At 36.8% G+C, this 16157-nt stretch overlaps 1 protein-coding gene across 6 annotated transcripts in view; it reads left to right on the top strand.

Annotated features, from left to right (window-relative positions):
- Positions 1-15759, top strand: part of TRIP12 (thyroid hormone receptor interactor 12) — an 81808-nt gene extending 66049 nt beyond the window's left edge. For all 6 annotated transcript variants that reach the window (XM_075417961.1, XM_075417960.1, XM_075417959.1 and 3 more), the window contains 13 exons: positions 274-401; positions 692-843; positions 1292-1434; positions 2748-2904; positions 4052-4150; positions 4682-4796; positions 5068-5222; positions 5731-5895; positions 7095-7259; positions 10909-11022; positions 12828-12922; positions 13142-13245; positions 14360-15759. In XM_075417961.1, the coding sequence (XP_075274076.1) occupies positions 274-401; positions 692-843; positions 1292-1434; positions 2748-2904; positions 4052-4150; positions 4682-4796; positions 5068-5222; positions 5731-5895; positions 7095-7259; positions 10909-11022; positions 12828-12922; positions 13142-13245; positions 14360-14556 (1789 nt within the window). In that variant the 3' untranslated portion in view covers positions 14557-15759. The remainder of the gene's footprint in view (positions 1-273; positions 402-691; positions 844-1291; positions 1435-2747; positions 2905-4051; positions 4151-4681; positions 4797-5067; positions 5223-5730; positions 5896-7094; positions 7260-10908; positions 11023-12827; positions 12923-13141; positions 13246-14359) is intronic.
- The last annotated feature ends 398 nt before the right edge of the window (positions 15760-16157 follow it).

The following is a 16157-nucleotide window of genomic DNA, read 5'->3' as shown; positions in this document are numbered from 1 at the left end:
GTAAAAAAAAAACAACACTTTTTTTTGTCGGTACCTTCTGCTTCTCCTCTTCTAGTTCATGGAGCCAGAGGGTCCCAATTTTTTTGTCTCCCCCATGACATTCTGTGCCTCTGAGGGCCTAGTTTTAAGGGTTGGATCATATCCAAATGCATTGTTCTTGTCTTTCTGAAGTAAAATTATGGTAATCAAAGAACTAACACTTTTATAACTGCCCTTGTTTCTATGTAAGTTAGTATTTCACAAACATGTTTTTAACTTTTAATTACTTTTTAGGTACAAACCCGTACGAGAGGATGAAGAAGGTAGTAAGGACTGTGTTGGTGGTAAAAGAGGAAGAGCACAAACAGCTCCCACAAAAACCTCCCCTAGAAATTCTAAGAAGCATGATGAATTATGGCATGGTGAGTGTGTTGCCTTGCTAATATATTAGACTTGCGGAATTTCTGAAAGGGTGGGGAAGAAGAGTATTTAGAGACACCACGGTGTTTCTTTTAAAGCCAACATAGTGTAAGAAAAGTAAACATGTATTAATGTGTGTATTAAAACTAAAAATAAGATACTTACTGAATTGTTCAGCTAAACTGTTGTAGTGAAGTGAATTCTGGGACTAACACTATGGAGGCTCCTATTAATTAAGTCTTGGGAAGACTTCCAATTGATCTAAGTTGATAACATTCTTCTTTCCTGCTAGATGGTGTATGCCCTTCGGTCTTAAATCCTCTAGAAGTTTACCTCATATCTACTCCACCTGAAAACATAACATTTGAAGATCCCTCATTAGATGTTATTCTTCTTTTGAGAGTTTTACATGCTATCAGTCGATACTGGTATTACTTGTATGATGTGAGTAGAGCATTTTTTAAATTTAAATCATTTTTGTGCTTGAAGCAGACAACTCTGTCCTGAAACACCTTAAAATAGGTCCCTCACCAAGACCGAGTAATGCAAATGCTATCAGCTTCCCCTATTGATATTTCTAACTTCTGGTGAGATGAAGGCTATAAATTCTTATAGTCAATCATATTTCTTTTATAGTGTTAAACACATTTTCCATGCTATTTCCTTCCTTAAGTTCAAAGAGTAACATTGTTCCTGAAAAGAAAATGAATAGTAAAAATTTAGTCAGTCTTTCTTTTGTGGCTTAGAGTCTGTATGACCAAAGTGACAATGAAAGTTTGTTTGGTTTTTTTTTTCCTTATGAGGATAAGAAAATTAAAAGCATTAAAAAAAGACCCTTAACAAAGGCTTGGTATTTCTTTAACTAGAAGTACATTGTTTTTATTTAACACAGAATGCAATCTGCAAGGAGATAATTCCAACCTCAGAGTTCATCAACAGTAAACTGACAGCAAAAGCAAACAGGCAGCTTCAGGATCCTTTGGTAATTATGACAGGAAACATACCAACTTGGCTGACAGAACTTGGAAAAACATGGTATGAATACTTAATGTATAGTATTGTCAGTCTGAGTTCAGGAGGCCTTGGGGCTGGGCAGCGCAGGTGCATGTTACAAAGGCTTTTGAAAGTGCTGGGGGAGAGTAAAATGTAGTCACAGAAGTCTTGCGAAGTTACATAGTGACACTTGGATGAATGTTCGCACCTATACTGCATAGTTCAAACCAAATATGGAGGGATAGACTAGCTGCAAAGTTTGGGCCACTTCTTACAGGCTTTTCTGAGCAATTTGAAGTTTTCTTATTGAAATAATACTACTTGATTATTGAGGTCATTTTTTCTCCTGTTAAACTGCCTAATGGCATTTTTGTCATACCACTACATGTATCTTAGTATATTCAATATGGTATGCAGGAAAATATTTTTGTAATTGTAAGATATTATAAATAACTTTTATAAAGCTCTGTTTATAGTACTTTGTAGTATCTTGATACAGAGTATAAGCTGTAAAACTCTTGCACTTGAAAGAATGAGAAATCAGAGTTTGCATTCTTGGGTTTTTGAAACATGTTAATCAAAGCAACATTCGTGAAAATGAATGGAAATACATACTTGAGAAACAATTTTTTTTTTCCATTTTGAAAATAAGATCTCTAAATTTCTTCATAAACATTCCAGATAACAAATGATGAGTATGAATATATATTCTTACACAAACACCTGTAGCAGTATTTGTTCTGTAAAACTCCCTTTTTACTTAAGTCAGGGGAGGACTACACTGTTAACATACGCATGCCTTCAAGAATAGTAAAACTGGTAAATGAAAACAAGTTTCTCTGGTAGTCTTTCACAGGTTATTTAAAGTTTTTTTTTGTTTGTTTTTTTTTTTTTTTAAATTGTGGAAGGTAGAATGCTGGTGCTACTGTGGACAGGTTCTCATATTTTTTTCCCCTCCAAATTTGGGAGCTTGAGCCACCTTCTTAAAATCTCTAAGTTAGATTTACTAGTTGTAGAACGGGTGTGAACAAGTAAAAGAATATTTGTTTTCTGATACAAACTTTGCATAACAAAGGCATTCAAGTATTTGGAGTTATTTTTCTGGAAGAGTTAATAGTTTCTGGAATTTTTTGTGATTCCTTCTTGTATTAAATTCCATTTCTAGACTCTTGCTCATAAGCATTGTAACTAAAACTAAAGTGTGTTCTGGAAGGCTTCCTTTGGAGGCTTCTTTTGCCACAGTGTTTAATAAAGCACTAATTTTCAGGCATACTACATTTCTGTTGTGTTTTAAACTAAACTATAATCATAGATGCTAGCTGGAACTCAACTAACTAATACAATGCTCTTTACAGCCCATTTTTCTTTCCATTTGATACTCGTCAAATGCTGTTTTATGTAACTGCTTTTGATCGTGATCGAGCCATGCAAAGACTACTGGATACTAATCCAGAAATCAATCAATCGGATTCTCAGGATAGCAGAGTGGCACCGCGACTGGACAGGAAAAAAGTAGGTATATCTTGTTTAAAAATGCCGTTGAAAGATCTGTTTGTTTTTATTATCTGTAAGAATATCTTTGTGAGCAAGACTGACTTGTAAAACATCAGGTTTTGGTAGTACACGGGTGAAGGGGAGGTTTTTCTGCTCATTTGACAGCCCCCCAGGTAGGAAGCAGGGTGTCCCCTGGGTGCATGCCACTAGGTGGCAGGAGGGGCCAGGGGATGCTCCCCGCTCCCCTGCAGCCCGCCTGGCGCCCAGTCGAGCTTTTACGTAGCTTCTGGAACCGTACGCAGAGAACAAACCTGAAGTTTTAGGTTATATTAGTGATGGTTCCATATATTAGATTGTAAACCTCTGTTTTGCTTTATGTAGAATTTCAGAATAATTCAAGTGATAGGATTTAGACCCTGAAGCATTACCTGAGTAAACGGAAACATTGTCCTTGTGTTCTGGGAGAGTTTTAAACCTCCTCTCACAATATAATAAAACTAAGCTGTGACTGTTCTAAATTGAGGGAGTCTTGGGTGTTTGCCTTCAGTCTGGAGAGGTGTTATCTTAAACTAAGATCTGCTGTGTATGATCTTGAATACCTCTGCGGGAAAAAGACAAAAGATGGGAATCTAGTTCAACTAGAATATAGCTTCTGACACATAGGAATCCCGGTGCTGTTTTGTGGGGTTTTGTTTGGGGGGTGGTGGTGTTTGGTTTGTTTTGCTTTTTTGAAACCTGCCACTTTCCCTATGAGAGAATCCGCAAGGGTGGGGTGTAAGAATATTGCTTTAGCTTGCTGGGTTTTCGGCATCTTTATTCTGTGTATTCTTCTGCCCATGTTAGTTTGAGGTATGTAACATCATGTGACAACACTGCTCTGCTATGTTGTAGTCTTACTGCCAGACAGGAGTAGTACCTGTTAGTTATACTGATACAAATGTTAAGGCAGTGTTTTTTCATTTTGTAGTGAACACTTTAATTCTAGTCAGTTTTCATATAGAAGCAAGAATTACTTTATCAAAGCATAAGCTTACAAATTGTTGGACTGTGGAACTATTAGCGTGGGGTGGAAGAACTCGCATAACTTTTTTTTCCTGTTGTAACTGCCTTGGGAACTGGGACTTACAGACGTAATTTCACTGCTTAAAACTTCTCTAATGTGTAGCGCACTGTGAACAGAGATGAGCTGTTGAAACAGGCAGAATCTGTGATGCAGGATCTAGGCAGTTCAAGAGCCATGTTGGAAATCCAGTATGAGAATGAAGTAAGTAATACCAATGCAGTCTAATTTAACCACTTTTTACTGAAGATTAATACAAAAAAGCTACAAATTTCATAGAATGACTTGGTCAGACTCTTGGTCCTTACCATTGCTGGTGCCGCAAAATTTTAACTATTAATTGTCCCTAATCCACTTGGTTGTGATTTTTAGTTGCTAGGAGAAACTCTGGTCTACTAAATTTCGTAATCGGTCGTATTCTGCAGAGCACTTTTTTTTTTCCTAACTCTAAGAAAACAGCTGTGTTTCTTCTATAATACGGTCATTAAGTGGTTAATACTTTTATTCCACTATTATTCTATCTGATATGTGGTGTTTCCAAGCTGTCTCAGTCATATTGTAAATGTTGATGTAGTTAGATTCTCTAGATGCTTTTTGCAGTGCAGTCTTTTTTTGTAGCCAATAATACTATTTCTCAGACTAAATAAAGATTCTGATATTCAAACTGACCTAATGGACTCATTTATTTACTTATCTCATTTCCCCTCCTCTCCCCACACCTTCCCTGCCCTGAAGGTTGGCACAGGCCTAGGCCCCACGCTAGAGTTCTATGCACTTGTATCTCAGGAACTACAGAGAGCAGACTTAGGCCTTTGGAGGGGAGAAGAAGTGACTTTAGCCAATCCAAAAGGTAAATATTCTACTACCTAAACAATCAATACTGATCTAATATTGATTCTAGGTTGACTTTAATTACATGAATGGCTTTGATTGAAAGAGCACATCAGTTTGTGGTCAGATAATATGCCTCATGATAGTGTGTGATTAACTCTGTGGGCATTTTCCTGATTTTATAAGAAGCTTTGGGTTCTGGTTATCGGATAGCCACTTTCAAACTTGCATCTGGAATGAAACTACTAGCAGCGTATGTATTGAACTTGTCTTTCTTTCTTCCTTAACAGGAAGCCAGGAAGGTACCAAGTACATTCATAACCTTCAAGGCCTTTTTGCCCTTCCTTTTGGTAGAACAGCCAAGCCAGCTCACATCGCAAAAGTTAAAATGAAGTTCCGCTTTCTGGGAAAACTAATGGCCAAGGCAATCATGGATTTTAGACTGGTGAGAATAAAATAGAAAACTTGATTCTGAAAGGTTAAATGAAAATTGTAGTTTTGACTGATATGGAGGGGGGAAAAAAATAGCATTGAGTTGCATGGAATTATTTTCATCTCTAGCAGTTTGGGGGAGGGCAGATGCAGCTGAGCTTTTGAGGAGGAAAGATAGTGTGTGTTGAGATCGTTACAGTGGCTTTTGAGACCATAGTGAAAAGAGAAAAAGCCATTGCCTGCCATGTGTTGCAATCTCCAGTCTTTTTTCAAGACAATTTTAGTCTTAATTTTTATTCCAGCTGCTAGCTTACTGATTGCTCTAATGTATAGGCACTAGGTAGTCAGTTGTGTTTTTCTTGACTGTAAATTTCTTGAGCAAAACTCCTCAGATAGGGTGTTTTCGTGTGTGCCAGAGCTATGAATTAGTAAATAATATTCTAGATCTAGTCAAGAGATAAGATAGCAAAAGGTATAGTTTTGGGAGACAGTTCAATACTAACCAAAGTTTTGATTTCCAGGTGGACCTTCCTCTTGGACTTCCTTTTTATAAATGGATGTTACGACAGGAAACTTCCTTGACATCGCATGACTTGTTCAGTATTGATCCAGTAGTAGCCAAATCAATATATCACCTGGAAGATATTGTAAGACAAAAGAAAAGACTTGAACAAGACAAAACACAGGTGGGAAAGTAACCCTAAGAATGAAAGAGTGCATCTTCACACGTGTTTGGATTTTATGAAGTAGCTGTAATTGAGAGCTTATGATAGTGCTTAATACTATGCTAATAGCGATAATGACCTCATTCTAATAAAAGGAGTGGTTTTAATACTACTAAATCATGGTCTAGTAATTATAACATGGTCTTTTTGTAATGTAGCTTCTAACATTAGAAATTTTATTATGGGATTCTTCTGTGTTGATGAAACACAGGCTAGAAGTGGTTAAAACTGCCAGGTGTTTCTCTTTTTGGTTCACTTTGAAAAGACTAACCAACTTTTTTAATATAAAAGGGGGAGGGGGGGAATCTATCCTTGGTTTTTGAACATTCAAAAGGCTTGGGTAAAATTTTCAGGTTTTCTTAGGAGTGCCTTTTGTGGGTTTTTCCTCCCCCGCTGAAAGCTGTATACAGAACTGGTGTAAGCAAGGCTCATATGTGAGGATACATGTTCTTTTATAGAAAAAGAGAGTCTTAGTTTTTCAAGGTTATCCATTTTTAGCTAAAAATAGTACTGTTCACTGTTGCAGATTAGTGATAAAAGGTCTTTGGCATGCATGCTCTTTCTAATGTCCAATGTTAATAGATGGTAGGTGGTAATAACCTAATTTATACTCCTAATACATCTGCTTTGTTACTAGTGAAGTTATTGCAAGCTTGTGGGCCTTTTGTTCCTCTTCACCTCACTGTCTCACTCTCTCTCCTTCATCACCGCTTTTAATTTCCCAACAAGAATTTGAAAAACCTGAAACCTGGTGGATGAAAGCTGAAAAATGTCAGTATGCATGCCAAATATGAATGCCGTTACCTATTCTAAGGAAAAAATGTAGCCTGAGAGCCTTAGCATATTACACATCTCCTTCTCTTGCAGTAATATTTTTGAAATAAATCTATGCAGGAAGTTAAAGTAATTCCAAAATTGCGAGGAAAAAAGTGCGCTACTATGATCTTTCAAGTTTATCCATTAAGATAGTTTGTTTGGTTTCTCTTGGTTTACTGTTATGTGTGAAAATATAGAACAAAAGCAAGGACTACTGTAACAGTATTAGTAATAATATTCTTATAGAAATGTTTGCTTAGTCAAAACTGCTTTAGAAACCATAACTTTTGGATAAGTTAATGCGAATGAATTGTTCTAACTGGTTTTCATTTCCAATGTTTTAGACCAAAGAAAGTCTGCAGTATGCATTGGAGGCTTTGACTATGAATGGCTGCTCAGTGGAAGATCTAGGGCTGGACTTCACACTACCTGGGTTTCCTAATATAGAACTGAAAAAAGGGGGAAAAGATACACCAGTCACCATCCACAATTTAGAGGAGTATCTCAGAGTACGTAAAAGCGAAGCTATGATTAAAACTTCCTTTATTTTTCCTCACTGTGCTCCCAAGTAGTGTGTTTCCATATATATATATATATATATTTCAATTCATTCTCGTGAACTGGGCACAACAATAATTTTCCTACTGATTGTTTCTGTTCTGTACTAGCTTATTACTACAGAAAAACTGTTTGAATCCTAATCAGTGTACCTGACCTGACAATTTTATAGTACAAAAAAGTCTGGTTTGTACATAATGAAGTTGGCAGAAGTATGGTTTTTTTGGATTAAAAAGTGTTGTAATGGATTGGAGTAATTTGAGCTGTGGACTTTCAGAACCTTTTAACACACCCCCACATTTGGGTATGATAATAAATTTGTTTGCAGTAGTGATTTAGCACTCACACTTCAGTGGGCTTTGAGCTGCTATAATACTAGTGATGTTTTTTTGGAGGCAGACTTAAGAAAGCATCAGCTCAGATGTGAATCACACCTCCAAAAACTACAGAAACAAACAAACAAAACCTCAAACCATAAAAAATAGGTAAGGAGCAGAGAACAAAACAGTACTGTAAGATGATAGTACACCTGCATGTGTGGATTTATTCCTATGTGAAAAGGGGCATAAAACCTAGAAAAATAAAAGGCTGCTACTGCTTAACAAAGGTAGGAAACTTCCTGTGTAAGAAAGTGTTAAAGGGAATAGCTTAAAAACAGCCTGGAAGAGAGATCAGGAAAGGAAGGAAGAATGCAATATTATCCCATGAAGTCGTGAGTGGGATGGAGGTAAGAATGATTGATTGCATCATGAAAAAGCCATTATTCCAATTCCTAAACAGTGCATTTTCTGACAGGTTAGTCTGCTGTCAGTTTCACTCTGAGGACTGTTAAGATTTTCAAGCTCTGATAAGAAACATATCTGATGTTTTGGTAGAAATGAATCGGTAAGGGGCATATAAGGTCCTGGATATCAACTGAGAACTTCACCAAGTTACTCCATAATTCGTAGAACTGAATTTTGAGCAGTTGCTGTTCATGTTCCAGATTCAAGCTATTATGCACATATCCAGTTCTCAAATCTTTATTTGTTGAAAGCAAATGCTGCTAGTCAATAAACGCATATAAGATTAAACATATTTGGATATAAAGCTGTTTGCAGGCTTACAGATGGGCAATGCCAACAACCATAGTTTGTTAGAAACAGCATTTGCAGTCTCTTACTTACTGAGGAAAGTTGGGCAGGGTTGCTTTCAAGTCTGATTTTCGTACTGTTTGCAGATAGGTGTGTGGTGTGTTTTTTTTTTTTCTTCTAGGTAACATGTATCAGACATCTGATATGCTGAGGAAGGCTTGCAAATTTCACAGATGTCCTGTAGTTGTCATATTGCAGGCCTCTGACATTGTAAAGGAAAAGCAGATCACTACAGAAAACTTGCTTTCTGCTTCTTTGTATACAACGTTTTGGACTATTTTCTTTAAAGGACACCTGTGCAGTTTTTCTATCCTTGTCTTTATATTCCTGCATTATAGAGGAGATTTTAAACTAGATCCCAGTGATTAGCTTTACAGACTTGATGTCAAGGAAATGAGAAAGACTTCAGAAAGAAAATTAGTGTCCTCTGTATCATAAGTACGATGAATTGTGATTTAGGAACAGTATATCTAAATATCAGCTAGCCTGTACAGCTCCCTGTGGGTTAGCTGCCCTGCTCTTGAAAATGTCATTTTCATTAAGATCTTGTATGTGGATTACCATTAAAAGTAGTTTATAAAGCTACGATACTGTACTGTTACTCTTTTTGCCTCCTACAGTCATGTCATTCTACCTTCCACCTCCTCTTCCTCCTCCCCCCCCCGACTGTTCCCACAGGAGCTGCCTTTATCATAAAGTAGAACTATTTCAGTTACAGGTATAACAAAAGACTTTATTCTGTCTCTTCCCCCCCCCCCCCCCTTTTTTTTTTCCATCCCCCCTTCTCTGCTGGACTATAAAGAAAGAGACCAACTGGCTTGTTCTAAATTAGGGGACAAAATGTTTCAGGAGTGCAGTTTTTTGCCTGACAATTTGATTTTCTCTTTGAATCCATAAGAGTACAGTGCAGCTGAATTTTGCTACACGTTCCTGGTCAAGAAAAGTAATCACAATTCTAAGTCGGCAACTCTGCTGCTAGAATAGCCATAGAATATTCTACATTATAGAATCGCCTTCTGTGCTGCTGGTGCTTACTAGCTTGCTCTTCAGTTACTGCAACCTGATGTGTTGGGTAGCATTATATATTTTACCTGAAAATCAATGCTTGACTCACTTGTAAGAAAGCTTATCAACAGATCCTAACAGGCTTTTGTATCTGAGAGTTTTCTGGAACAAGTGACTCTTCAGTTATTGGGACAGGGTTAAATAATTGCTTCAGGAGTCCAGCAGTATCAATGAGGTTTTTAATCGTATTCAGATGCATCCTTAGATGTCTTTAAAAGATGATGTCTTTTCTCAGATTCCAGGTCAGCACTTTTAACGCACTTAAAAACTAGTAGCTGTGTGTTGACAACACAGCTTTTACAACCAGCCTTTGTTTCCTACTAGAGTTGGGGGTAGCCAAGGCAAGTATGTAATCATCGGTACCACTAACTGACAAAAGAATCTGAACTTGGCACGCAGTCTGCCATGTATAATGCATGTTTTAATTTAGTGGAGAAAGACTGGCTGCAGGAAGTTTAAAAGAAATTTGGTCATGTTTGTGTCATGTCCCCTTCCTTTCCTCCCAGTGATTGTTGTTTCAGTATGTGCTGTCCGCTTCAGAAGGTGAATTTAATCCTGAGAGGGTAACTGCAGATACAAAACCAAAACAAAATACATGCACAAAAGGTCTAGGCTGCTGTCTTAATGTCTTTTGCCTTATGATTCTTATCAAGTCCTAGTAACATTAAGTGAAATGACATCTTTTCGCCATGTATTCTTATAATAGTAAGCTACTTAATAAAACAAAAAGTCTGAAGTTACTTTTTGGAACTGTGTATTAGAAAAGGGACCCATATGTTTCCATGGGGGAAACTAATATAATACTGTCAATAATGCCCTAGGGATTTCTGTTTCAGTTGTTGCATTTTAAATGGATATCAGTGTACAGAGAGAATGTCTAGGTTAGGCTTCTAAAAAATATCTAATAAGTGTTTAGATTTGTTTTAAAATATTTTGTTCAATAAGGTCAGTTTAACTATCAGAATTTCATGTGTTAACCTTGTTTTGTCAAAAAAAAGGGAAATAAGTTGTTTAAACTCTGCATGGTTTGCATACTTAAGGCGTTCTAAATACGGGGTTGCATGAACTTCAGATTAGAGTTCTGCTAATTTGCAATGGCAGACCATGTGAGAAACTTGTGAAGAAAAAAACCAACAAATCCTGTCTGTTACATTGCAGCAGCACTGCACTTGCACACATGCAGCAGTAGGAACTTATGAATTATGGCAGAATGGAGCAATGTTGTAGAGCCAGCTCCATGAATCAAAGTTCAAACTCTGCCACGACTACAGGGAACATATGGCTAGGCTTCTGCAGAGTTTTTTTTCTGCAGCTGTAGTCTTTTGTACAGTAGTGATCATGCCATGCTTCCTTTGTTCAAATGGCTTTTTTCCCTTTTTTTTTTTTTTTTTCTTCCCTGCAGTTGGTTATATTCTGGGCACTAAATGAAGGTGTTGCCAGACAGTTTGACTCGTTCAGAGATGGATTTGAATCAGTCTTCCCCCTCAGTCATCTTCAGTACTTCTACCCTGAGGAGGTTGGTAAACCTGTTTTTACTGATGCTTTTATAACCTTATAGCTATACATAGGGACAGTCTGAACCCAGGTGTGCACTGGATGCGGTACGGTTGTGACAGTCTGATTACATTACGTATTTATGCATATTAGTAAAACTCGGTGTCCTTTAAATTGCATACTTAAGTGTTAAAGATTTCTGTGTTCAGTGGTTATTTATTTGATGCTTTTATTACCAACAGCTCCATTTTCTTTCAAATTGAGTGTATCCAGCTTTTCTGAGAAAAATGCTTAAATTTATATATGCAGACTCTCTATACTGGTATGATACACTAATTAATTCCTTGTATTGCAGTACTTCATAGCTATAGATGCGGATACTACTTGGCTGTTCTATTGAAAAAAAGTAGTCAGCTCTTTTACAAAGCTTTAGACAGTAAGAGGTGATTGAGATGAGGGGGTGAAGAATAAGGATAGTTGGTCTTGCCTTGTTCTCGCCACCCACATCAATTTGCTTGTAAAATTCTTGCACTCTCAGGTGGACTGAATTGAGACACAATTATGGTTGTCTGGACTAGAAGAGAGAATGTTTTATTACTCTGCCTTTAGGAAGTTTATTTGAAGACTGTACTTCATAGGGTTTGTTTACCTTCAGAAACTTAAACCTTTGGCTTCATGAAGAAATGTTCGGCACGCCCTGAAGCAGTGTGTTAGCCAAGCCTTTGTGTTACTCTCTTGTTCTTGGTGCTTCGCGGTGTAAGAGTCTCTTAAAGCTGACATCTGTAACTGCTCATAGTGATTCTTCATGCCTCTCTGTTGGTACTACTTTCAAAGAGTACCACTGCCTCTTTTTCTGCAACAAATCTAAGGCTAGTAAAAATAGCAGATTATTCTAGTTTCTCCAGTCTTTTACCCAAACTACTCCATTTTGTAGTATATACAATGCTTTTCTTCTGTCATCTTGTTGTTTGGTGTGGTTGGATGCTTACTTCTGCTTGGAAACTTAAAAATAAGGACACTACTCTATTGGTATTCTACTAATATGGTTGACCAAAATGAAGCCATAGGAGTAGTGAGATAGAAGGTACACTTTCCTTAATACGATGTGCATGTGTGATCTTGTGTTCTGTCGCTGATAGCAATGCAGCCATTTGAACCTTTTTACAAACCGTTCCTAAACTATTACAAAGAACTTGTAAAATTCTCTTGTTCATGAACAGAACAGCTAGATATGTCAAGCCTCTCGTTTTATTGAGACTGGGGCTTTACACCTCCTCGTGTATTCTAGAAGGAGGTCTATAGAAGCTCTTACTGTTTCGGTTGTAGCCTGTCATCTCTGATTGCCCAAGTGTATAGAAAGAATAGGCAGAATAATTTAAGTACAGAACTACTACCTGACAGATCCATTTCTGTCTAATGATTGTGGTTTTTTCTTTCAAAGAAGAGCTCAGAGTTCTGAAAAGCAAGTGTAAACACTCTATTCTTCACATTCCCCTAGATTTCTTTTAAAACAATCATTTCCAAAAAGTTAACGCATTTTGCTTCTCCAGTGTAAATTGCCCATTAGGACTGTCTCTGTTCCAAGAGGTAGGTTCGGCATCTCATGCGGCAGTGCATTGTATACAAAGGCAGATTCAGCAAATGAGGCTGTCACTGGGATGGAGCTATTGCACTCAAAGTTGCAAGCATTGCTGGGGTGACTGCGGTTGTTTTTGCAGAAGGCCACTCCAGAAAGCGGAATGCTGTAATGATAGTCAGAACGGACAGTGCTCATTCTACCTCAAGTTCTAAAGGGAAAATTTCCTTCCTTGTTTCTTAATTTCGTAGTTGGAGCAGCTCTTGTGCGGCAGTAAAACGGATACTTGGGATGCAAAGACTTTAATGGAATGTTGTAGGCCAGATCACGGATATACACATGACAGGTAATATGGTGTTGGTCTTGCCTTTTTTTTTTTTTGAAAAAAAAAAAAAAAAAAAAAAACCAGCACCAGAAAGTATGTACTTAAATGATATACTGTTATTGAAGCTAAGAGTTATATGACATTTATTTTAAAATATTCATACTGCACTGAATATGAATCTAATGCAATTATTTTAACTCTAAACAGAATAATAATAGCTTGCTCTTTTTCCCTCCTTAGTCGAGCAGTGAAGTATCTCTTTGAAATTCTCAGTAGCTTTGATAGTGAGCAGCAAAGACTGTTTCTTCAGTTTGTGACAGGTAGCCCAAGACTGCCTGTAGGAGGTAGGTTTTTTCTTATGTATTGCTATATAAGAATTCAGTATTATTGATGCGTTTCACAAGTAGATTACTTCAGTATAGGAAAAAATAAGTATCTGTATTTTAGAGGTTCATACTTTGCTTGACATTTCTAGTTTCAGAACTGGCTGGGTAGACTTAAGGCAGAATTCTCAGACTTGATGTTAATCTCATGACACTTCATTCAGTTGACTCTCTGCAGGTTTAATTTGTGGTCCCAGATTGACCTACCAGGGGGCAAAAAGTAGTTCAAAACTTAAACAAAAATGAAAACCCTTAATACTATATTCCTTGGCTAGAGGTGCATGAAGTTATGACAATGCTAAGCATTGCTACCTGGAAACAATCTTTTTTTTTTTTTTTTTTCCTAGTAAGGAGATAATACTAGCATAGTGATAAACTTCAATTTCTCCCCCTTTTTGAATTTCAGAATTTAGATGAGAGGCAGTGAGGAAAACCGAGGAATTTGCTGTCTTTGCTAGGGACCATTGTAGAATACACATTTTGCCATATTCTCAGCTGAATGCTTTGCAAGTAAAAACAAAATTTATGCATCTGTTCCATTACTTATGTTCTCTGGGGTTTGGGTTTTTTTTTTTTCTTTCCTGGTTAAAGAATTGACAATTGTAAGAAGGTTGATTATTTTTAAAAAATTTTTTGTAGAATTCTTTTGGGGAGAGATGGTACAGACAGGATTGAGGGCTAGGAGTATAAAAACCGTAGCTGGAGTAGTGGTGTACCTTAGTACAACAGTCATAGATAATTTCTGAGAATCTTAGAAAATGTGTGTGAAACCAAAAAACGCTTCAATAATATTGTGACTGGAATAGGTTTGTTACACATACAGAACACAATTAAGAGTAGATGCGTCTATCTTAGTTCTTTTTTTAATTCATCTTGAAAAACTAATCTACAGAAAGGATTTTAGTTATTTTTTAGCTTGCAACATGGGCTTATAAAGCCATATTCTAAAGTCTTAACTGACTACTTAATCTCTGTTTTTGAGATGCATGCTTCTGTCATGGTTAGATGTCTACAGTGTTAACTGTGGATTTTGAAGAGGAACAACCTTATTCTGAATGTCTTTTCTCATTAATAGGCTTTCGAAGTTTGAATCCTCCATTGACAATTGTACGCAAGACATTCGAGTCTACAGAGAATCCAGATGATTTCTTGCCCTCAGTAATGACTTGTGTGAACTATCTGAAATTGCCGGACTATTCAACTATTGAGATAATGCGTGAAAAACTCTTGATAGCTGCAAGAGAAGGGCAGCAGTCATTCCATCTTTCCTGATCACAATGAAAAATACAATGTCTGCCTGTTACAACAAAAGAGAAACTCATGATTCTTTTCTAAATATATCACCTGAGTCAAGGAAACGTGTTACGCCTTCTTGTTGTAGAAAAACGGCTTGCAGATTATAAACAAAGACACTTGGTTGATATTCATTAAAGGCCCCTATGGACTTAAAGTGATCAGGCCCTAAAAGTTGTTGTGACAAGATTTCTTTAGCAAGTTCTTGTTTAAATTATCATTTATTTGATGAGTGAAGTTTTTAACTTGCTTTGCTGTGTGAAATTTAAAAAGGGATGTTTTTCCAGGCTGGAACAATAAATGTCGCTGTGCAGTTTAATACTGGGCTGTGTGTATCCATCTAGCTAAGTATGAAGTTTTTCCTCCAAAGACAACTTTTGTACATAAGTACAGAAATTAAAATACACCATGTATTTGACGAATCTAGTTTAGTAGACTAGTTCTGTGTACCTTCACCTGCCTCTAATTTTACCCATCCTCATGTATTGTCTGATGTGCAATTCACTTGGTTCTTTTTGTGTGCAACATTCAACAATTGTTATGTTTTGGTTAGCATGGGCATTTGACTGCTCCATGCCTCTTTCTCTGATTAAGATAATTTAAATTTTACTGAAATCAAATATATATTGTCAATATAATTCAGCCTTTGTAACTAGGTAGAACCTTTCTTATAGCATAGTTTTACTGTAGTGGTAGGATATAATGGTGACAGCCTTTACCAGTCAACGCTCTAGAGCTGTTTACACAGTGATTCAGGAGCAAAAGCCTCTTACTAGAGGCTGGGAAGAATTATTTCTTTCGTGTAGTTGAAGTCCAACAGCTTGGGCTGGCCAGTGTGTATTGTGGTAAGGCCAGAGCATTTCGAATTGATGTAAAGTTTTTTAAAGGACAAATTAGTTGTTTCATTCCCTGTTTCAGTAAACAGTTTTCTTGTTCTTGATCTAAGTTCCTGGTTACTTCTGCAGTTTTTTTCTTTTTGTTTGGTGGTTTTTTTTTTTTTCCCCTCCCCTCTCCCAGCGCTACCTTGGAACAAACAGTTCAGCCTTTGTCTTTTGACACAGATAAAGCACCTGTAAGCAATGCTCTGTCCAACTGTTTTATGTGCTGATTTCTCAAATCTGCAATAATTTACTTCATCAGGTTAATGTTTTTACCTGAATATAAATAAAAAAGTTTGCTTCACCTTTTTGTTCATAGTTTTGTAGTGTATGCATAAAGTTCAATTGTGTAAATTACTGTAATGCAAGTAAATCATCTGAAAATCTACTTGGCTAACAGCCTGTAACTTGTGGATGATTTACGACTAAAACAAGACCTTTTAAGACCTCCAACTCAGAGGGAAATTTTTTTCTTTCTATGGGTTCAAAAACCGGGCGATTACAAATATTCGTGAGATGTACCTGCTATGTAGTTCATCTCTATGAAAACGTGATAGTTACTTAATTTTATTCAACTTTGAGAAATCAAAATTCAGTGCTTAGAAATTGTTAAAGTCTGGCTAATCAGGCTAGGATTTCCCCTAAACTAACAATAACAAGTTTTCTTTTATCTAGCTGAAGAACTTGTACTTCCAGGATATG

This window comes from Opisthocomus hoazin, chromosome 4 (genome assembly GCF_030867145.1).
Source record: "Opisthocomus hoazin isolate bOpiHoa1 chromosome 4, bOpiHoa1.hap1, whole genome shotgun sequence".
Taxonomy (NCBI): Eukaryota; Metazoa; Chordata; class Aves; order Opisthocomiformes; family Opisthocomidae; genus Opisthocomus; species Opisthocomus hoazin.
This window is presented reverse-complemented; position numbering and strand designations above follow the sequence as displayed.